The sequence below is a fragment of the Triticum aestivum genome, chromosome 7D (genome assembly GCF_018294505.1).
Source record: "Triticum aestivum cultivar Chinese Spring chromosome 7D, IWGSC CS RefSeq v2.1, whole genome shotgun sequence".
Classification (NCBI taxonomy): domain Eukaryota; kingdom Viridiplantae; phylum Streptophyta; class Magnoliopsida; order Poales; family Poaceae; genus Triticum; species Triticum aestivum.
This window is the reverse complement of record NC_057814.1, coordinates 497,605,653-497,627,774: the sequence shown is the minus strand read 5'-3', so window position 1 is coordinate 497,627,774 and position 22,122 is coordinate 497,605,653. Positions and strand designations below refer to the sequence as shown.

Below are 22,122 nucleotides of genomic sequence, written 5' to 3'. Positions count from 1 at the left end.
AAGTTGGTTGCTCGCTCCATTGTTCCGGAGAACGGAGTCTTGGTCATCTTACCCATGAGGCATGGTTCGCACGTGTCAAATGATTCGTAATCAAGAGACTCCAAAAGTCCATCTGCATGGAGCTTCTTCATGCGCTTGACACCAATGTGACCAAGGCGGCAGTGCCACAAGTATGTGGGACTATCGTTATCAACTTTACATCTTTTGGTATTCACACTATGAACATGTGTAGCATCACGTTCGAGATTCATCAAGAATAAACCATTGACCAGCGGGGCATGACCATAAAACATATCTCTCAAATAAATAGAACAACCATTATTCTCGGATTTAAATGAGTAGCCATCTCGAATTAAACGAGATCCAGATACAATGTTCATGCTCAAAGCTGGCACTAAATAACAATTATTGAGGTTTATAACTAATCCCGTGGGTAGATGCAGAGGTAGCGTGCCGACGGCGATCACATCGACCTTGGAACCATTCCCGACGCGCATCGTCACCTCGTCTTTTGCCAGTCTCCGTTTATTCCGTAGTTCCTGATTTGAGTTACAAATATGAGCAACCGCACCGGTATCAAATACCCAGGAGCTACTACGAGTACTGGTAAGGTACACATCAATTACTTGTATATCACATATACCTTGGGTGTTGCCGGCCTTCTTCTTGTCCGCTAAATATTTGGGGCAGTTCCGCTTCCAGTGACCACTTCCCTTGCAATAAAAGCACTCAGTCTCGGGCTTGGGTCCATTCTTTGACTTCTTCCCGGTAACCGGCTTACCGGGCGCGGCAATTCCCTTGCCGTCCTTCTTGAAGTTCTTCTTACCCTTGCCCTTCTTGAACTTAGTGGTTTTATTCACCATCAACACTTGATGTTCCTTTTTGATCTCCCCTTCCGCTGATTTTAGCATTGAATATACCTCGGGAATGGTCTTTTCCATCCCCTGCATATTGTAGTTCATCACAAAGCTCTTGTAGCTTGGTGGAAGCGACTGGAGGATTCTGTTAATGACCGCGTCATCTGGGAGATTAACTCCCAGCTGAGACAAGCGGTTGTGCAACCCAGACATTCTGAGTATGTGCTCACTAACAGAACTGTTCTCCTCCATTTTACAGCTGAAGAACTTGTCGGAGACATCATATCTCTCGACCCGGGCATGAGCTTGAAAAACCAGTTTCAGCTCCTCGAACATCTCGTATGCTCCATGTTTCTCAAAACGCTTTTGGAGACCCGGTTCTAAGCTGTAAAGCATGCCGCACTGAACGAGGGAGTAATCATCAGCACGCTGCTGCCAAGCGTTCATAACGTCTTGGTTCTCAGGGATTGGTGCTTCACCTAGCGGTGCTTCTAAGACATAATCTTTCTTGGCAACTATGAGGATGAGCCTCAGGTTCCGGACCCAGTCCGTATAGTTGCTGCCATCATCTTTCAGCTTGGTTTTCTCTAGGAACGCGTTGAAATTGAGGACAACGTGGGCCATTTGATCTACAATACATAGTGTAAAGATTTTTTAGACTAAGTTCATGATAATTAAGTTCATATAATCAAATGATCTAATGAACTCCCACTCAGATAGACATCCCTCTAGTTATCTAAGTGAAACATGATCCGAACTCAACTAGGCCGTGTCCGATCATCACGTGAGACGGACTAGTCAAGATCGGTGAACATCTCCATGTTGATCGTATCTTCTATACGACTCATGCTCGACCTTTCGGTCCTCCGTGTTCCGAGGCCATGTCTGTACATGCTAGGCTCGTCAAGTCAACCTAAGTGTATTGCGTGTGTTCCGAGGCCATGTCTGTACATGCTAGGCTCGTCAACACCCGTTGTATGCGAACGTAAGAATCTATCACACCCGATCGTCACGTGGTGCTTCGAAACGACGAACCTTCGCAACGGTGCACAGTTAGGGTGAACACTTTCTTGAAATTATTATAAGGGATCATCCTACTTGCTACCGTCGTACTAAGCAAATAAGATGCAAAAACATGATAAACATCACATGCAATCAAACAGTGACATGATATGGCCAATATCATCATGCTCCTTTGATCTCCATCTTCGGGGCACCATGATCATCTTCGTCACCGGCATGACACCATGATCTCCATCATCATGATCTCCATCATTGTGTCTTCATGAAGTTGTCACGCCAACGATTACTTCTACTTCTATGGCTAACCGTTTAGCAACAAAGTAAAGTAAATTACATGGCGTTATTCAATGACACGCAGGTCATGCAAAATAATAAAGACAACTCCTATGGCTCCTGCCGGTTGTCATACTCATCGACATGCAAGTCGTGATTCCTATTACAAGAATATGATCAATCTCATACATCACATATATCATTCATCACATCTTCTGGCCATATCATATCACATATATCACTTGCTGCAAAAACAAGTTAGACGTCCTCTAATTGTTGTTGCAAGTTTTTACGTGGTTTGTAGGTTTCTAGCAAGAACAATTTCTTACCTACGTATGACCACAACGTGATTTGCCAATATCTATTTACCCTTCATAAGGACCCTTTTCATCGAATCCGTTCCGACTAAAGTAGGAGAGACAGACACCCGCTAGCCACCTTATGCAACTAGTGCATGTCAGTCGGTGGAACCTGTCTCACGTAAGCGTACGTGTAAGGTCGGTCCGGGCCGCTTCATCCTACAATGCCGCCGAAACAAGAAACGACTAGTAGCGGCAAGAAGAATTGGCAACATCAACGCCCACAACTTCTTTGTGTTCTACTCGTGCATAGTAACTACGCATAGGCCTGGCTCATGATGCCACTGTTGGGAATCGTAGCATAATTTAAAATTTTCCTACGCTCACCAAGATGCATCTATGGAGTCTACTAGCAACGAGGGGAAAGGAGTGGATCTACATACCCTTGTAGATCGCGAGCGGAAGCGTTCCAATGAACGTGGATGACGGAGTCGTACTCGCCGTGATCCAAATCACCGATGACCGAGTGCCGAACGGACGGCACCTCCGCGTTCAACACACGTACGGTGCAGCGACGTCTCCTCCTTTCTTGATCCAGCAAGGGGGGAGGAGAGGTTGATGGAGATCCAACAGCACGACGGCGTGGTGGTGGATGTAGCGGCTCTCCGGCAAGGCTTCGCCGAGCTTCTGCGCGCGAGAGAGAGGTGTTGCAGGGGAGGAGGGAGGCGCCAAAGGCTGTTGTGTGCTGCCCTCCCTCCCCCCCTCCCTTTATATAGGCCCCCAAGGGGGGGTGCGCAGCCCTTGGAGATGGGATCTCCAAGGGGGGGGCGGCGGCCAAGGGGGAAGGGGTTGCCTTGCCCCCCAAGGCAAGGGGAAACTCCCCCCCCCCCTAGGGTTCCCAACCCTAGGCGCATGGGGGGGAGGCCCAAAGTGGCGCCCCAGCCCATTAGGGGCTGGTTCCCCTCCACTTTCAGCCCACGGGGCCCTCCGGGACAGGTGGCCCCACCCGGTGGACCCCCGGGACCCTTCCGGTGGTCCCGGTACAATACCGATAACCCCCGAAACTTTCCCGGTGGCCAAAACTGGACTTCCTATATATAATTCTTCACCTCCGGACCATTCCGGAACCTCTCGTGATGTCCGGGATCTCATCCGGGACTCCAAACAACTTTCGGGTTTCCGCATACATATATCTCTACAACCCTAGCGTCACCGGACCTTAAGTGTGTAGACCCTACGGGTTCGGGAGACATGCAGACATGACCGAGACGCCTCTCCGGTCAATAACCAACAGCGGGATCTGGATACCCATGTTGGCTCCCACATGTTCCACGATGATATCATCGGGTGAACCACGGTGTCGAGGATTCAATCAATCCGTATGCAATTCCCTTTGTCAATCGGTATGTTACTTGCCCGAGATTCGATCGTCGGTATCCCAATACCTTGTTCAATCTCGTTACCGGCAAGTCTCCTTACTCGTACCGCAATGCATGATCCCGTGACTAACGCCTTAGTCACATTGAGCTCATTATGATGATGCATTACCGAGTGGGCCCAGAGATACCTCTCCGTTTACACGGAGTGACAAATCCCAGTCTCGATCCGTGCCAACCCAACAGACACTTTCGGAGATACCCGTAATGCACCTTTATAGTCACCCAGTTACGTTGTGACGTTTGGCACACCCAAATCACTCCTACGGTATCCGGGAGTTGCACGATCTCATGGTCTAAGGAAAAGATACTTGACATTGGAAAAGCTCTAGCAAACGAAACTACACGATCTTTTATGCTATGCTTAAGTTGGGTCTTGTCCATCACATCATTCTCCTAATGATGTGATCCCGTTATCAATGACATCCTATGTCCATAGTCAGGAAACCATGACTATCTGTTGATCAACGAGCTAGTCAACTAGAGGCTTACTAGGGACAGGTTGTGGTCTATGTATTCACACATGTATTACGATTTCCGGACAATACAATTATAGCATGAATAATAGACTATTATCATGAACACAGAAATATAATAATAACCATTTATTATTGCCTCTAGGGCATATTTCCAACAACAAGAACTGCTAATGGGCGTTCAAGGACTTGGGGTGGGCAATTGGTAACTTACAACCACCATTTCAAAAATGAAATATTCAATGTGTTGCATGATCAACTTATTGTGGAGTTAAATAACCGCTTTGCTGAAAGGTCTACTCAATTGTTGAGATGCATTGCTTGTCTTGATCCCAAGAATTCATTTGCCAATTATAATGAAGACAAGCTAGTAGATCTTGCTAATATGTATGCAGCTGACTTCTCTACATATGAAGTTACTTTTGTCCTTAGAAACCAATTAGACTCATTCATTCGGGAAGCAAGAACAGATCCACATTTGATGAATTGCAATGACCTTGGTCATCTTGCCATGAATATGGTTTTAGCTGATATGCACACAAACTTTCCCTTGGTTTACCGTCTTGTTGAGTTAGCATTGATTTTACCTGTTGCAACTGCAACCGTGGAAAGGGCATTCTCAGCAATGAGTATTATCAAGACTGGATTGAGGAACAAAATGGGTGATGATTGGATGAATCATAGAATGGTATGTTACATTGAGCGAGATGTATTTGTTAGTATTGAAGAATCAAAGATCATCGAGCGATTTCAAGGTTATCGCACACGCAAAGGCATTTTGCCGCGTCCTAGACGTAAGTTTTCAGATTTTGCATCTATTATTAACTAGTTTTACATCCTATATTATGCACTGATTTGCATTTTAAAATTTATCATTGAAGGTTTAGCTTCTTCTGCTATTGAAGATGTAGTCATGGGAGGCTCAGATCAACCAATCCTTTGATTTGGTATCAATCTTTTGTATCATTTATATATGCTACAGAGCCTTGCTTTATTAGTTGACTCATCATGGAACAAATGCTGACATGGAATATCATGTTTGGTTTCTTGTTAGTTATGCAACATATATTGACATTTGTATGCCTTGAAACGAGAGTTTTTTGTGGGTAGTTTTTAGCCCTTAATTTCTCGCCTGGGGCGTCGGCCAATCCTGGCTCCGCCACTGTCCGCGGGTATCCGTACCATGGATAAAATTGCCATGCTTACAAGCAAGTCATAAAGCTGGCTAATTAGTCCAGTCCAGTGTCGTAGCTGTCACACACACAACTTGCGTGGAAAAGGCCCAGGATAAGCTGAAGAGCCCAGGAAACAACGAACATAGTAAAAATCCTCGGCGTGTAAATTATCGCGGAAGTTAAAGGACCCATGATGGAGTTTCAGTCATCAGTTTCATCCATGAGCACCGGAATCATAATTTCGAAGCTTATATTCTCGCTAAATAAATAGGGAAACGTTTGCGTACGGCAGACCGGCCAAGCGTTCGGCCGGTCACGCCGCGTCACGTACCTTTTGATCGCTCCACGTGGGCATCTGGGTCCATCCCACCGCCTCCCCTTATTCTTTTATCCTTTCCTCGGTTTAGCACATCCACTCGTTCCCCAATCTCTTCCTTCCCCAATCTCTCTGATTCTAATCCCCTCTCACCGCAACCACTCCTTGCCAGCCATGGTCAGCCACACCACGGCAATCTTCCCTGGCGAGCTGCCCTGCTTTGGTGCTCGCGCAGCTCCTCTCTCACCCACGGATGCAGGAGGGGCTGTGTGGTGGACTGGTGGTGCGGTGTTGCAAATGGAGAGCGTCGGCAGCTATGGGACGGGTGGTGTGGCAAGACGCTGCTGGAACAGCCATGGCGTTGACCAGACAACAATCAAGCGGCGCTGCAAACCAGCAGCCGTCGGTGATGGAGAAGACACGCTCCGGTGCTGCGACGGCTGGCTTTTTTGCTGGAAGCATGCCGGCGAAAAGCTACAACCAGCGTTGCTGGTGATGGAGATGGCAGGCTCCGGTGCTGCAACCGGCTAGGTTTTTGCTGGAAGTGGCCAATGAAAAAGCTACCTGCACAGCGGCCAATCGACGGTCGGCGGTGCTACAACCGGTGGTCGGCGAGCTACAACCGCGTCGTCGCTGCCAATGTTGGAACCATCGAAGCAAAAAGCTGGAAGCAGCGGCGCAAAAAGCTGCAACCAGCAAACGATTTTGCTACATTCATCATGGCGGACCTGCGACCCCGCGACGACGGTGACATTTTTGCTGCAACCGCCGTCTGATTTTGCTACTATCGGCGAGGTAATTTGCTACATCCATGGTGGCGGAGCTGCGATGCCGGCGACCAAATTTCTTTTTGCTGCAACCGTCGTCTGATTTTGCTACTATCGGTGAGGTAATTTGCTACATCCATGATGGTGGAGCTGTGACGCCGGCGACCAATTTCTTTTTTGTTGCCACCGTTAGTGTTTTTTGCTACTACCGGCGATGTATTTTGCTACATCCACTCAATGTCGTTTACTGGTGGTCGTCGGTCGTAGCGAGCATCGACGACGAGTGGCGGCGGCGCACATTGGGTGCCGCAACCATGGAGCGTCGACGGGGGGAGTTGCAACCGTCTGAGGTGGAGCTTGCAACTGAAAATTAACTAGCGAGAAGGTTCTCCGGCGAGCAGCAGAGGGGCTACAAGGAATAGAGGTGCAAGCGGCCGGCGGCCGGCAGTCGTTCCCCTCGCCGAGCTGCACACGAAGGCGGAGCCGCGGGGGCAGCGGCGTGGGGATTTTTTTTGGGATTCGTTGGGAGAAAGAAGACAGGTCAAGGAAAGGCTAGATCGGGGCGAATAATGTTTTTTGGACGGTTGTACTGTACCAGATCGAACGGTTGGGGCGGACCGGCCGAACCTAGCGCGGGTCCGCCGGCGCCTAGTACTGGGCATGCTTGTACTTTAGATTTTAGGACCCATGATTTGGTTGAGTTTACCCTATGACCCAGTTATTGCACCGATGAAGATTACCGAAGTTTAATAAAGTTAGAGAGATTTCTCAAAAAATAAAAAAATTCACCGGCGTCTTTTCCCGCTCTGGCCCACGCCGGCCACTTGCTGCTGCGTGGCCGTGACCACGTCGCCGGGTGCGCCCGGTTCCCTGTCCGTCCGCCGTGCGCGCGCGTGTCCACGTCGCCCACCCAACCCCAACCAAACGCCAAACCCAACCTAATCCGAGAAGGCGCGCACGCGCGGTGCAGATCAGCCAGCGTAAGCATAAACCATCACCGCCACTCGTTCAGTCGCTCCGTTCCACACCGGGCGCCATGGACGCGGCCGTGTCCCTGCACCACCATGGGGCGCTCCCCGCCACCGCCGCCTCACTCCCGCCCCACCACCACCACCGCGCGCTCCACCTCAGGCACCCGCGTCACTCCTCCGTCTCCACGCGCCTAGCCGTGACCGCGGCGCCGTCCAGGGCGCCCCGCTGCTCCTCGTCGGCCTCCGGCGCTCCGGCGCACCCGGCGCATGCCAGCACCAGCACCACCAGCAGCCGCGCCGCCACGGGGTACGCGGCCGCGCTGGCCGACGCGTCGCTCCGCGCGGGCACGCTGCCCGGGGCCGCCCGCCACGCGCGCGCCCTGCTCCGGCGCCTGAAGGAGCCTCCCCGCGGGCAGCGCCTGGAGGAGCCCGACGCGCGGGTGGGCGCCCTGGTGCGGCTGCTCGTCGGCAAGGGCAAGGCCGGCATGGTCGCCGACGTCATGGCCGAGTTCGCCGCCCTCTGCGACCACCTGCTCGCCCCGCCGCCGTCCTCGACCTCCAGCAAGCGCGCCCACGCCCAGGCCCACTAGCGCTTGATGCACGTACGTGCCATGCTAGCTTTTCGGTTTGTACTTGAGGATTACTGGCTGATGCATGCACGTACGTAGCGCCGGTATCAACTGCAGATGCCCAACTGCTTGCTACAGCACGATTCTATATTTTTGTGATTGTATAATTAACTGTGAGCACTATCCATGCGCGTACGCATCACAAATCTTCTGTCCAACTGCTCGCCACCATGATTATATTGTAGTCCATCGAACCCAGATGTTTCTAGTGGATCTTGTAGATAAGGCCAGTTCATGGCCATTCAACCGCTCGAAACTAAAACAATTCATATTTTTTTAGGATAAAACAATTCATTATTGAGAGGTGTACATCTTTTAAAAAAAAATGTCCAAGAGGTGCACATCTAGACATTATGCATGCATAGTGCCAATCCTGACATGCCACCAATATACTACTACTACTCCTACTTGAGCTGTCGCGTAGAAGAGAGCAATTAACTGAAAAGCTTTTAAAAAGGAGTTGTGGCTTGGACGCAATGATCGATCAGGCAGCCTGCTACGCACTGTTGCTTACTGCCTTGTTGTAAAGCATAGCAGTTGAGGAAGGGTATGCAGTTGAATAATCACACCATGCAATGGAAGACGTAATCCATCCATCTCCATCGATGGGTCGCTCCAGCCGACCAATCAACGTGAAGGAGTGACTAGGTTAGGCACCGCGTGACACACGAGGCCGTGACATCCGGCGACGCTAATCCTCAACTGCCGTGGTTCTATATATTCTGTGGCCACATGTTGACATGTGATGGTACTGTTTTTGTTTTCACCGTCGATTCTTCTGTGTAAGTAAGGCATGATGAACACATAGGTTAGGAATGGAGTGGACACGCGCGGATGGCCTTTTGTGGATTTGGAATATATAAATGTATGAATGGATGAATGATCATGCATGACGATCGACTTTCTGCCTAACCAACTTTGCGGAGGAAATACTTACTTACTGAAAGAAAGAGAAATATTAAAGCTACGCACTGTACGTACTGGACGCGTCCTGCGTACTCTACAATGAGTGCCGAAAGAGAAAGGCGCCGGAGTCAGGCAGTCAGCCAGGCAGTACGTACCCGGCTACCTGTACGTAAGCAGTTGGATATCACTAGCGGCTATAATGAACCAAGAACAACCCTTTGATCGTGTAGAATTGGCAGGATAAGTAATAAAATATAGCAGGAAAAATGGACAAAAAATAATCAAATACTAGAAGCACCTCCATCATCACTATAGTGGGAGCAGCGATGCAGGTGCAAGTGAGCAACCCCCTCCTTTCAAGTTTCAACCACTCTCTCTCTCCCCCATATGTCACCCACATATTTATATACACGCAGAGGCACGGATGTCAGACGACATACACGCATGAGCTAGCCAGTGTCTGATACAGGCCGCCATATACAGGTGCAGCTTCACGCCAGCCAGCCAGCCACCGGAGCTTGCGCTCAGACCGATTGCCGACCGGAGCCATGGAGGAGGACTACGTGTTCAAGGTGGTGGTGATCGGCGACTCGGGGGTGGGGAAGACGCAGCTGCTGGGGCGCTTCACGCGGGGCGACTTCTGCCTCGACTCCAAGTCCACCATCGGCATCGAGTTCCAGACGCGCACCGTCGACATCGCCGGCCGCCGCGTCAAGGCCCAGATATGGGACACCGCCGGCCAGGAGCGCTACCGGGCCGTCACCAGCGCCTACTACCGGGGCGCGCTGGGCGCCATGCTCGTCTACGACGTCACGCGCCGGGACAGCTTCAGCCACGCCGCCAGGTGGGTCGCCGAGCTCCGCGCCCACGCCGACAAGTCCATCGTCGTCGCGCTCGTCGGCAACAAGGCCGACCTCACCGCCGCCGCGCCGGGGCGCCGCGAGGTGGGGGCCGAAGAGGCCGAGGCCTTCGCCGAGGAGCAGGGGCTCTTCTTCTACGACGCGTCCGCGCTGAGCGGCGACAACGTCGAGGCCGCCTTCCTCGGCCTGCTCGAGGAGATCCACGCCGCCGTGTCCAGGAAGCCGCTGGAGGCGGCGAGAGGCAACGGTGATGGCGACGACGACGTCCTGGTGCTCAAGGGCATTTCTCTGTCTCAAGAGCTCTCCATGATGGAGACCAGCGCCATGAAAACACCAAGCAGGTGCTCTTCATGCTCCTCGTGATACGATACGATACCAGATGATATGATGTATTTGTTTTGATTAGAGAACAAGAGAATAGGCACAGAGAGGTAAATGAACAGTCGTTTACTTTATTGATAATGTGATCACATATATATACAGTTTGAGGGGATGCCACTAGGGAGGTGTCTGTACAGAGAGACGCCTGTCCAGCGAACCGACGCGACAGTTGCCAAAGCAACTGCCTGCGGTTAGATAAAGCAGGGATTAATCCCTTAATTAATCCTAACACTCTCCCTAATTACTGCTTTATTTCTTGAAAAGCTCCTCGAAAAACCCTGTGGGAAAAATGTGAGGAGTATAGTGTTTGATATGTTGCCAAAGTTCCTTCAAACCCGGTGGGAAAAATAAGGAGAAAGTGATGCAACATATAATGGTTATTGTCTCTTTTAACTCAATACGAGAAAACTCATAGAGTTTAGAGGACAATAAATATATCGTATATATTTTCTTAAAAACCCCGGTGGGGAAAACAGAAAATATGACATATGGTCTTGTGTTGATATTACTTCATTAAAAACCTTTATGAGAAACTATAAAGTAAACTCATGAAGGAAAAAAAGTATAATATGATGCTTTTAACAGGAACAATTCAGGAAGATACTCCTCCTGATTCTTGCATATTCCGAAGTCATCATATACCAATTCCATGAACACATTTCTGGAACATAGAAGTTGGTAGAGACATGGTGAACAAATCAGTCGCATGATTTGACTTGCAAGATATGCAATATAGTGATATTGCTTATTATGTAACCTGTTTGCATCCGGGCAACACAAGAAACATTATCGTTGAGATAATGGTTGGTGGATTTAGCCATGAGGTCTCTTTCGAAGACTCTGCATGAGGGGGCTACCACACCTAGTAGGAACACTAAACTTGTCTACGATCTGACATAGTGGGAATCTGATCGATGTATCCAATGATATTGGTGTTCACATTTCTGTGAAACTGAAAAACCAGGACAAGATGTTTGATGCCTTGGAGATATCGAAAGATATTCTTGAGTACCAACCAATTGTGTTTGGTAGATCCAATGGCATTATGGAACACTGAGTCCCAATATCTCATTTCCATCATCTCTTGGTCCAAATAGATCTTTCTCTACGTCTAGAGAATGAACTACCATGAGAGTTATGGATGGATAAGATTTGTCCACAATGAATTTCTCCAATATTATGGATATAGACAACATAGTATACCATAATGTATGAATGAAGGTGCTCAATTTGTAGTAACGAGCGGTATTTTGGTTTACCCAAATCCTTCATTTTAAACTCCGTCAATTAGATGATTACATGTGTCATCATTGCAGACACACAAGCATGGATAATCATCGTTGTAAGAGTAATCCTTGTGTATAAGGATCTCACTACGTCAGTTGTACCATATGTACTGACAACAATAAGTCGTATGGTGACTTACTGATTTTACACAATGTATGTTGCATTTTGTATTTCGATTCAGAATTGAGATTCCATCGGGAATCAATCATATATGTCTGAATCTAGTGATCCACATGGATATGTAATCACTACATCTATCAACTGCAGAGATAGAAGATTTTGTACTGCGAATGAAATAAGTTATCGGAAAGAGATTCCACCTCTGGAAAATAGTTGGGTATCTGCGTGAACCCTTGTGCTACAATACTTGCTCTTCGTTTCACCACCTCGTTGTTCTCAATTCTGTTTCCAGAAGAAAACTGGTAGGTATTGCTTATGAATACCTTCCCATTATTGAGCAAGATCATTTCTTTCTAGATTATACCCTTTGCTTGAGTTCAGTCCGAGTGGTGTTCACACTTTGCCATGGCCATGGTCTTTGGATCTGAATCACATGAAAGGTTTTGCAATCTAGTTGAGAAATATATGTCGACAATTGTAGACTTCCGGTTATATGATTCTCCAGAATCTATATATCAATATAGACTTGATGGAAACATCGTTACCCATGACGACTGCTCGCGATTTCCCAATGCGACTGAGTCGGGTATTCCGATGTCCCGGTCATTGTGTGCACTATGACCTGGTCTGGTGGAGGTTTCCCATCCACTGGGTATACTACCCATCAGGTGTCTGTCAACGTGAAGTTGACATGCATTTACTGATTGGTCTTGATATCCTTGCTTGCAAGAAGCTGAATCCTGATGTACTATTGTCATACTTCTCCCCCTGTTTCTTTGAACGGGGAGTTGAGTGGTTTTAGTTGGTACCTCCACTCTTTCCGACATATTTTTGCGGGATTGTAATATTGAGTGACACCCTTATGTTCAGTAAATGAATCTGGCAGGTTATTTGCAATGTATTGCAAATCTGCTGAACGCATGGTTCAGATCTTTGAGTACATGGATTTGAGGCAGAAATGTGTTGAACATTCCACTAATTTCCTGGCATTCTTCATGGTACTTGAATTCTCCCCCTAATGCCTGGAAATATTCCTCATTGAATCAACATACTGGCCTTGAATAACTCCCCATGTGAGGGGCTTGAGGTATTAACGGAAATACAGTTATTCCTCACATAGATCCCAACTATATGTTGAGGGGCCAATGATGTATGTCGGGTGGTGATATCGGTATGCAACTGAATTACCGCAGATGGGAAATACTTGATAGATTTCCACGTATCAAAGATAGAGGGGAATAATATTATGCAGTTATGTCATGAGCGTGTAAAACTGCATGACTCCAACGTAAAGTTGGTAAGTTGCAATTCCAAAGTAAAGATAATGCAATGAGCTTAACTCTTTGGATAGGATTCTACCAAACCATTTTGAGTCTAGACATTAGGACAAATTGCCAAACTTCAATCCAAGGGCCATAGAGAAGGCACTCAAGGAGAATTCTGCAATGTTATCCATTCGATTTGCTTGAAATCGATGTCAGGATAATGAGCCAATGGTTTCGTGTGAATAAAGCACACACTTAAGACCATCATGTAGATATGTCTTTTAGAACCATGGTATACCTGAATAGTCTAGTCAATGGATGGGAAGAGCCACTTACCTCAACTTGATGCATTCAAGGAGTCTGAGTGGTTTAGCGTAGACTTTAAGGTGTGCGAGCCTTAAAATTAGCTTTCCTGTGTCACTTGTAGTGCACATAAAATCCAAAGTTGTTAGAATTTAGCATCATAATAATCATAAACTATTGGAATTGATGATAGTTTCAGTTTCAACCCAATGTTTCGATGACCAAAGCGAGTATGCCAAGTTTGTCATGTACAAGACACTCTGGAAAACTATATCGCACGCAACATGTGCTACGGGTTGTGGCATATGTGTAGTACAATCCAAATGATACACAGAGAATGTGCTTGCCATATCCGTTGCATATGGTAAAGAGAAGTTATTTCTCTTTGTTGTCATCATTAGTTTCATTGTAGAAACTATTTTGACGGATACCTCCATAGTTTAGTAGGCTACGAGCTAAACCCGGAAGCAATAAAGCATCCTGAGGTTACTCGAGTACCCACAGGGACAGTAAATATGACTCGAGTTGAGCCAACAAATACCTCATCGCGTCTAGCGATTTTAAAATATCTCCTTTATCTCAATGAGTGGAAACATTTCACTCCCTGAGTATAGAGTTTGTGGTGCATATGTCCACATGGCACAAATCATCTTTCATCAGATTGACCCCCGTAGAAATCTATATATAGACATGAACATTCTCAAGAAAATCCCTGTCAGATATATAGAATACATACAAATGAATTTGTACCAAAGTGCTGATACAATATATTGTGATATACAATATGATAACAACAATAATCATGTTCTTATTAGAACATCATAAATGGACATAAATAAATAGATCACTAAGGAGACTAAGGGACTAAATGTATATAGTCTCCAAACATGTCGGTTGATGCATATTCAACCATCATGCTCTTCATGCTCATAGGGTCTCGTGACAGCTCGATGGTGTCAGGTTGAGGGTTTGAAGTGAGTTTCAAAACATTACCCTTGAGGTCCTTTGTGTCCCGGTGGCGTGGTTTGAATTGCACGCGCTATCCCATGGGATGCAAGACTAATCTTGATGTCCATGACCCGCTTAAGTAAGTTGTGGCCATTGAGGGCAAGAGCCTCAAATTGTTAGCCATCGATTACTTATAGGGGCAAGCCAGAGATAATTAATTTACAAGAAGTAAATTAAAAACCATCATGGTTTTGCAATAAGAATGCAAAAATTTAACTCAAGTGTATAACTTGAAAATGCTCAACCTCAATTGTGGGAACATAACACATTGAAGATCATACAGATCTCACAGTAATAGAGATAGTCTGCACATGGGCAGTAAATCCAACTCATTACCTTGTGTTTTCCTAATATAATGAGGGAGATGTTATTGTCAAAAATTTACAAGTTTGTTGTGTGGGAGAAATCAATCTCAACCGTTGTGACATGTTCATGAAGAATGGCAATGTGGTAAACACACAGAACATATCATCTCCGGTGAAAAACCGGTAATTCATTTATATTACAGATTGCATAATATAAATACATCTTAATGTTGCAAAATTAATAGATTTCAAGAAGGTGGCTCGAAATCATTAGTGTGAATCTCAAACTGCTAAGGATGACACCTTGAATTTTGCATATGTATTTGCAAGAAATTGAAAATCTCAATTGCAAATAGATGTATTATTCTCGACATGTGTCTAACATGGAAACAGATATATCATAGAAATATTCCGGAATACTGCATACTCAACAGGGAAACAGTACTATAAAGATATTGAATATACTTTGCAAGAGATTTAAAATCTCAATTGCAAATAGACGTAATTAATCTTGACACGTGGCAAACGTGGAAATATATTACATCAATTTAGGATCTGGAATACATCTCGGTACTCAACAGAAAAATACTACTAATGTAGTGAATAATGGTGATGTTGCAAACTTGATGTTCAAATGAAAAACTTGAATTGTATAAACCTCAAATTAAAATGAGATAATCTTGTATCAAGTTGCAAGATAATTCAGCGAGCTGAATTAATAATTTGCGAGATAAAATTAATCTCAATCCCAATGAGATTGTTTTTGCGAGAAAATAATAATTCTCAATCGCAAATCTATATTGTTGTGCGAGAAAAACTTAATCTCAATCGCGGAAAACATGTTCTAGAGAGTTTGATATGTGGTAAACACATTGAACATATCAAGTATCAACATACACATATTTCTGGAATTTTAAAATTCAACAGAAAATACAGTAATTAACAGGGTCTAAGACAGGCAAGTACTAGTAAATAGTACTTTTAGCAGGCCAAATTCACAAACTCCAAAAAATAGAAAGGAATTGTGCAAAATTTGCCTGGACCACTGTTTCGGCCTATTCTGCGAATTCCTGCAACTGCAGAGAACTTGGTGCAAAGAGGCGAAGAGATAAGGCTTATCTTCTTCCTCTGAGCGGTTGCCAATCGGGAGAAATCCCAAGGGCTGCTCCGGTCATCTCCATGGCCTCGTCAGGCCGCCGCCTTAGCCGTGCGACCATGCCACACGGCCGACCGGATGGAGGGAGCGTCGCGCCTCGCGTTGGAGGGCGCGGAGGTGTCGCCGGGAGAGCTTGTGCGCCGTGGTGGCGCTCCGTCGGCGAGAGGAGCGGCGTATCACGCGCCTGAGGGGTCGGAGGGCCATCGCCGGCCTGCGCGGTTGCGAGCCGAGGGCCGCGGCATCGCCTCGGTCTTCCACGCCGCGTCGCGGAGCACCGAGGCTGCCGTCTGCGACTTGCGCAGTGGGAGGGCGTGTAGCCAAGCACAACGCCAGGGCCGATGGCCACGGCACGCCGAGAGGAGCACCGTCGGGCCGAGGGCTGCTGCATGCTCCTCGCTGGGAGCCCCGTACCTCACTTGGAAGGCGTGGCGCCATGGGCGTGCACGCTGGGCATCGCCGCGGTCGCGCGTTAAGCGGCCGCTTGCTGCCTTGCGCGGAGGCCGAGCCGCCTCGTTTCCGTCGCGGCAGGCGAAACCGGTGGTTCCGGTGTCCAAGTCCAGCGCGGGGCCGAGGTCAGACCAATCTGATGATGTCGTTGTTCATGTCCTTGATGGCAAGATGGCAACGAGCGGCACCACCAGTCCAGCGAGATGGTAATGAAGTGAGACATCTTACCTTTTCTTGATTCATGCTCTCTAGTTTTAAGGTTCGATGGATGCACATACATGGCGCATGCCCCTGCAACCCTGTTCTTCATTCTCTCGTTTATCCCCTGTATTCCTGTAGGAATCGAAGTGACAGTTAGAGACCGAGAGATTTGTCGTCGTGGCCGTGCACGGCGCGAGGCTGCCGATTGGAAGCGCTTTCGCCGGGCTGAGGACCGCCGCGCCACCACGCCGAACCAACGGCTGTAGCCGCCGAACTCGCAGGCGATCGATGCTGCAGCCAGGAGCCGTGGCGCTGACGGAATCGCTCCGCCAGGAGCCGTCTCGCAGATGGAATCGCTCCGCCGGGGAGCGTGCTGATAACGTGTTTTGATTAGAGAACAAGAGAATAGACACAGAGATGTAAATGAACAGTCGTTTACTTTATTATGATGTGATCACACATATATATGCCACTAGAGAGGTGTCTGTAGAGAGAGACGCCTGTCCAGCGAACCGACGCGACAGTTGCCAAAGCAACTGCCTGCGGTTAGATAAAGCAGGGATTAATCCCTTAATTAATCCTAACAGTATTCAGCGATTAATTCTTGGCTGAAAATACAAGCGTCTCTAGTCGTTCATGAAACCAGCGCCATGAAGACACCAAGCAGGCAGCTCATGGCTGACAGATTCAGCAGCTCTTGCTGAAAATACAAGAGTCACTGATCGTTTGTGGTATTGATGCTCGCTTCATCCGAGGCGAAAACACGGCGCTTCTCCCGAACAAAAAAGCGAAGAATCTCAATAGAGACAGGGGTGCAAGTAATATTCAGATGATATGAAACGAACGAACGGTATTTTTGAACCATGGAATGATGATGATGGAAGGGCACATTTCTTCAGTATGTATAGTCTGTCTACCCTACAATAGTTAAGTTCCAAAACGAAAATTACAAGATGAACAGACCAGGTGTTCCACAGAACTATAGAATTCTGTATTTTCCACACAGAGAACGATGGAACTCAAAACATCAGTGCGGGGCTTTGCCAGCTGCAATAAACTTCAAAAACCAGAGAGCGGCCCCACGACGCTAACCGACCGAACCAATACATATGCTGAATCTAGGTAGGTAATGCCAGCGCTTACTCCACTGCGGATTTTTCAGAGATCTAGCAAAAGGAAAACCTTCTGTTTTTAGATTAAGGTGAAGATGGCTCCTGCGGTTCCGACTGACTGTTCTGAACTATTCGAGACATCAGCTTAGATATCTCAAAGATTGCGCTCTGTACCTGGTCATCTTCAGGATCCGACGGCCGGATCCACTCAGGCGACTGGAGACCTGACGCCGCACTGCTTGCGGCCTTCTTTCCCTTTCTAGATGTTGACAAAGCTTTCTCCAGGTCCGATTGCCTCAAGGGTCTTGGACTCTGAGGCGGCAATTACAAGCAAAAAGGTCAGAACCAACCAATACATAATGAGGAACTTACGTTAATACTAGTTAATAACTTTATGGTCCTATTTCGCTATCCAAACATAAATGCAGGTTTCCCAAACAAAAGGGAACTTCCCTGATAGGGTAGAAATACAAAGGGAAGTTAATTCACTGTAGAGAAAGTACTGAATACTCACATTTGCTCTTGTCCCATCTTTCTCGCTGTTCAATATCTCCCTGATAGGATAGAATGCAGCCTGCTTGCACAGTTCTAGGATGTCTGACCCAGTAAAGCCCTCACACAAACTGGCAATGTAATCATAATCAATGTTAGACTCGATATTTTCTCCCTTCAATATAACCTCAAGTATCTTGCTTCTTTCACTGCGAGAAGGAACCCCAATTTCAAATATCTGCGTGAAGCGCCTGAGGATGGCCTCATCTAGCTCAGAAGGTCTGTTTGTAGCAGCAAGCACCATCACACGAGCATTCTCTACACAGCCATAATAATTGTCATGAGATATTGCTCCATACTACCTATGGAAGTTTCTATGTAACAAGTTAACGTATTCATTATTTACAGATGTATCATATACAAGCAAATCTCATGTGGATAAGCAACTGGGCATCAGAACAAATTTGTTGATCAAAATAAATTCCTTTCATTCTCCAGGAAAAAAAACTATATCATGTACACCTTAGAGATCAAAAGTTTACATGTATAGCCACAACTACTTATTATTATTATTACTTCTATCTTCTGTTAAGATTGCAACATCCTCGCCGCATTTGATATTTCGAGATAAAAGGATATTTGCTAACCAATATTGCCGTGCTACTACAGCTTAAAGTTAGCATCACAGATCACACACAAGCATGCAATGCATCAACACGTGAAGTTCACATAAATAACACTAACCACATAAAAACAACACAGAAAGAAATACATGTACACAAAAGTAGATTCTGAGTGTCAGTTTTGCGTTAGGTCGTTAGTCTAATTGCTGGACATTAGTTGCCCCAAGTTTGTTAAAAGCACCTCACCTCATATGACTAGCAAGGACAAGTATATCTAAGATGTAGAACAAGAAGTAAACTACTAACAGACACCTTGTCTGCTCATTTAATTCTCACAGAAATACCTATGTAATTTTAACTTGCCATTACTATCTAATTTTAACTTGATATTTCTAAACCAAGGAGTAAGGTCAAGGGAGAGAACTCTGAACAAAATGGCATGGTTGAAAACATTTTCACTCAAATAAAACAATAATCCAGTAGTCATACAAATTATATGAGCAGATCCGTGGATATATGATCATGAGAATATCGTTGGCACTAACAACCGAATCCAGTAGATTACTAAGTAAGATGAAATTAGGCAGTGAACAAGTATTTATTTAGCGTAATTACATGAACGACACTTTTATGAAGTCAATTTCCAATAAACTTGGACATCAAATTTGTTGTATTTACTGCTAGTACATTAGCTAGGCTTGGCTCAACATAACAAAGAATAAAATTAGCATATAAATTATAGTAACACAAACTAAAAAATCGCACGGTTTGAATGACCAAAAATAGATTTTGTTGTGCTTTTATGGGATGGAATCATATAAGATCATCAAATTGACATGTATTGGACTGAAGTCAAGACACATGTAAATTTTTACATACATCTTAAAAATATGACAATGAAAATTATTTACATAGTGTGAATATATACAAAAAAATGTTTGATAGAGATGAAATCATGTAAATCCTCGACGGACTATTGTCCAAGGGAATATAGAAGTAAATTTTATATAAATCCTAATAATCCAAAGTAACAGATGTCTGTAGGGTGCAAATTATCAGGAGTACCTTTTGTTAATGGACTGCTCTATGGCACGACAGGAAAACGTGTGACGCGCCCTGGATGCAACACGCATCAGCTATACACATCAACTCATCATAGAGCGTGTGCGTGCACGGCTGATCGCGTGGCAGACTGTGTCGCGCCATAGGACTTGGTTGCGAATGTCAGCGCGTTATAATTGTCGTTCGTCAATACATACATTTCTAGTGCAATTTTAATGACATTACTTTTCAGTTCAGACCAATATGTAAAGTCCTTGGATAGTGGCATGTGTCTAATCGTTATCTGCATGCAGACTGCTACTCTAAGAGGCCACGATACCACTACTTTATAACGTTGTTCGTAGATATAAGCCTGTATTATAAAAAAATGTTTCTTTCGCTAGCACGGTTCTAATGGGGTAATATATTTGATAGAGATGAAATCATGTAAATCCTCAAATGACTATCGAGACCAAGGGAACATTGAAGTAAATTGTATATAAATCCTAATAATCCAAAATAACAGATGTCTGTAAGGCGCAAATTATCAGGAGTACATTTTGTTAATGGACTGCTCTATGGCGCGACAGGACAAATGTGTGACGCCCTGGATGCAACAAGCATCAGCTATATGTCATCAACTCATAATTGAGTGTGCGTGCGCACGGCCGATCACGTGGTTGCGCACGTCAGCGCGTTATGATTGTCGTTTGTTAATACATACTTTTATAGTGCAATTTTGATGACATTACTTTTCAGTACAGATCAATACGTTAAAGTCCTCGGATAGTGGTACGTGTCTAATTGTTATCTGCATGCAGACTGCTACTCTAAGAGGCCAAGATACCACGTACTACTTTACAACGTTGTTCGTAGATATGAACCTGTATTATAAATATATAGTATGTTATGAAAGCAACAAGGGAGAGTGCTCACGATCGGTGGTGAAACCGTCCCAAAGAGACATGAACTCTGTCTTCATATTAGTCAAAGCTTCATGGTCTGTGTTCCGTCGCTGTCCCAAGAAACTATCAACCTCGTCGATGAAGATAATGGCCGGCTGGAGCTTGTTGGCGAGACTAAATACGGCAGACACTGGCACAGAGGTACACAAAATGAGCATCTTCACAGCAGATATATACACAGAGCAAAGATTAGAAGCAGGAAGGATCAATTCCAGCAAACAGGGTACAATCTTGGAGGCGGCTTACCGAGCTTCTGGGCGTCGCCGAACCACTTGCTCATGAGATTGGATATCCTGACGTTGATGAAGACGGCGCCCGACTCCTTGGCGATGGCCTTGGCCAGCATGGTCTTGCCGGTCCCGGGCGGGCCGTAGAGGAGCACCCCCTTCTGCGGGCTGAGGAGCTTGCCGTAGGCGAAGAGCTCGGGGCGGCGCAGGGGCAGGATGACGAGCTCGTAGAGCGCCTGCTTGACCTCGTCGAGGCCGCCGACGGACTCGAACTCGACGTCGATCTCGTCGGGGTTGATGACGTCGCAGGCAATCACATCCTGCGAGCAATCCGGGGATTAAATTCGGGCGCGGGCGTGCGAGGCTGCGAACCCTGGATTGGACTGGATTGGGCTGGATTGGAATGAGTAGGGTAGGGTGGAGGGTGGTGATACTACCTCGTAGGGGGTGGTGGAGATGAGGGGCCTGCCGAGGCGCTTGGCGATCTCCTTCTTGTGCTGGAGCGCCTTCTTGGAGGACTCGCGGTTGGGGTCGAGCTGGCGGAGTCCGGCGAAGAGGACGAGGCAGCTGAGCGCCGCGCTCGCCGCGTACAGCACCAGCTCCTGCACGAACCGCGACGAGTCCGTCGACCTCATCGCCGCCGGCGGTCACCGCCCTCTCTGCCCGTCGTTGCTTGCGGCGGAAGGGAAAGGGGGGGCGGGGCGAGATGCGTGGGCGAGGGGGATTGGATTCGTTCGTTCGTTGAGGAAGGGGATGGAGAGAAGGGATTGGGATTTTAGGGGGGCGGGTCGGTTCGGCTTGGGCTTGGCGTGCCTTTCCTCAGCTTGGAGGAGGGTTTGGTCCGCGTGGGTGGGATGATACTTCTGGTTGCTGTTGCGCTCTGCGCCGCTCAGGCTCTCCGTGAATAGATTGGTTGGGTCGCCCAAAGGGGGCTGGATCCATTGGTTCTTTTCTTCTTCATCTTTTGTGTTCGACTAGGATGTCACTAGCTCTCATTTGAGTGTTTGTCAAAAAAAAAAACTCTCATTTGAGTGTTTAGCCAAAACAAACACCACAATTAGGGCAACTCTAGCGGATTCGTCATATGGATGATCGATATATGAGTTATGAAGCACGTTTTATATTGATATGCAGACTACGGTAGCTGTGGGCAAATACAAAGTCGTTGTATCACGGGCTCCATATCTTTTTGTTTATTTGA

The 22,122-nt window shown here is 46.6% G+C and overlaps 4 protein-coding genes across 8 annotated transcripts; 3 read left to right on the top strand and 1 right to left on the bottom strand.

Moving 5' to 3' along the window:
- The first annotated feature begins 7,558 nt into the window (after window positions 1-7,558).
- On the top strand, window positions 7,559-8,380 carry LOC123167840 (uncharacterized). Its single transcript, XM_044585699.1, has one exon. It carries the CDS (start codon window positions 7,659-7,661, stop codon window positions 8,181-8,183), a length of 525 nt encoding a protein of 174 aa, XP_044441634.1. The 5' UTR covers window positions 7,559-7,658; the 3' UTR covers window positions 8,184-8,380.
- A 69-nt stretch (window positions 8,381-8,449) lies between these two features.
- On the top strand, window positions 8,450-10,592 carry LOC123167839 (ras-related protein RABA3). The gene has a single exon (XM_044585698.1). It carries the CDS (start codon window positions 9,677-9,679, stop codon window positions 10,349-10,351), a length of 675 nt encoding a protein of 224 aa, XP_044441633.1. The 5' UTR covers window positions 8,450-9,676; the 3' UTR covers window positions 10,352-10,592.
- Window positions 10,593-15,509: 4,917 nt separating this feature from the next.
- Window positions 15,510-21,788, bottom strand: LOC123163949 (outer mitochondrial transmembrane helix translocase). Of its 4 annotated transcripts, none has more exons than XM_044581355.1 (6): window positions 21,359-21,788; window positions 20,941-21,241; window positions 20,666-20,824; window positions 18,088-18,383; window positions 17,748-17,885; window positions 15,510-16,593 (listed from the first exon to the last, which is right to left on the bottom strand). In XM_044581355.1, exons 1-6 carry the CDS (start codon window positions 21,554-21,556, stop codon window positions 16,579-16,581), a joined length of 1,107 nt encoding a protein of 368 aa, XP_044437290.1. In that variant the 5' UTR covers window positions 21,557-21,788; the 3' UTR covers window positions 15,510-16,578. The 4 variants fall into 4 exon arrangements, with proteins under 4 accessions (XP_044437290.1, XP_044437291.1, XP_044437289.1 ...); XM_044581356.1 differs by lacking the exon at window positions 15,510-16,593 and adding an exon at window positions 17,281-17,379; XM_044581354.1 differs by lacking the exon at window positions 15,510-16,593 and adding an exon at window positions 17,297-17,627.
- LOC123163950 (uncharacterized) lies at window positions 15,892-16,922 on the top strand. 2 transcript variants are annotated; one of them, XM_044581358.1, is made up of 2 exons: window positions 15,892-16,466; window positions 16,600-16,922. In XM_044581358.1, exons 1-2 carry the CDS (start codon window positions 15,892-15,894, stop codon window positions 16,616-16,618), a joined length of 594 nt encoding a protein of 197 aa, XP_044437293.1. In that variant the 3' UTR covers window positions 16,619-16,922. The 2 variants fall into 2 exon arrangements, 1 of the variants encoding a protein (XP_044437293.1); XR_006482106.1 differs by having other exon boundaries at window positions 16,191-16,474.
- Window positions 21,789-22,122: the final 334 nt, after the last annotated feature.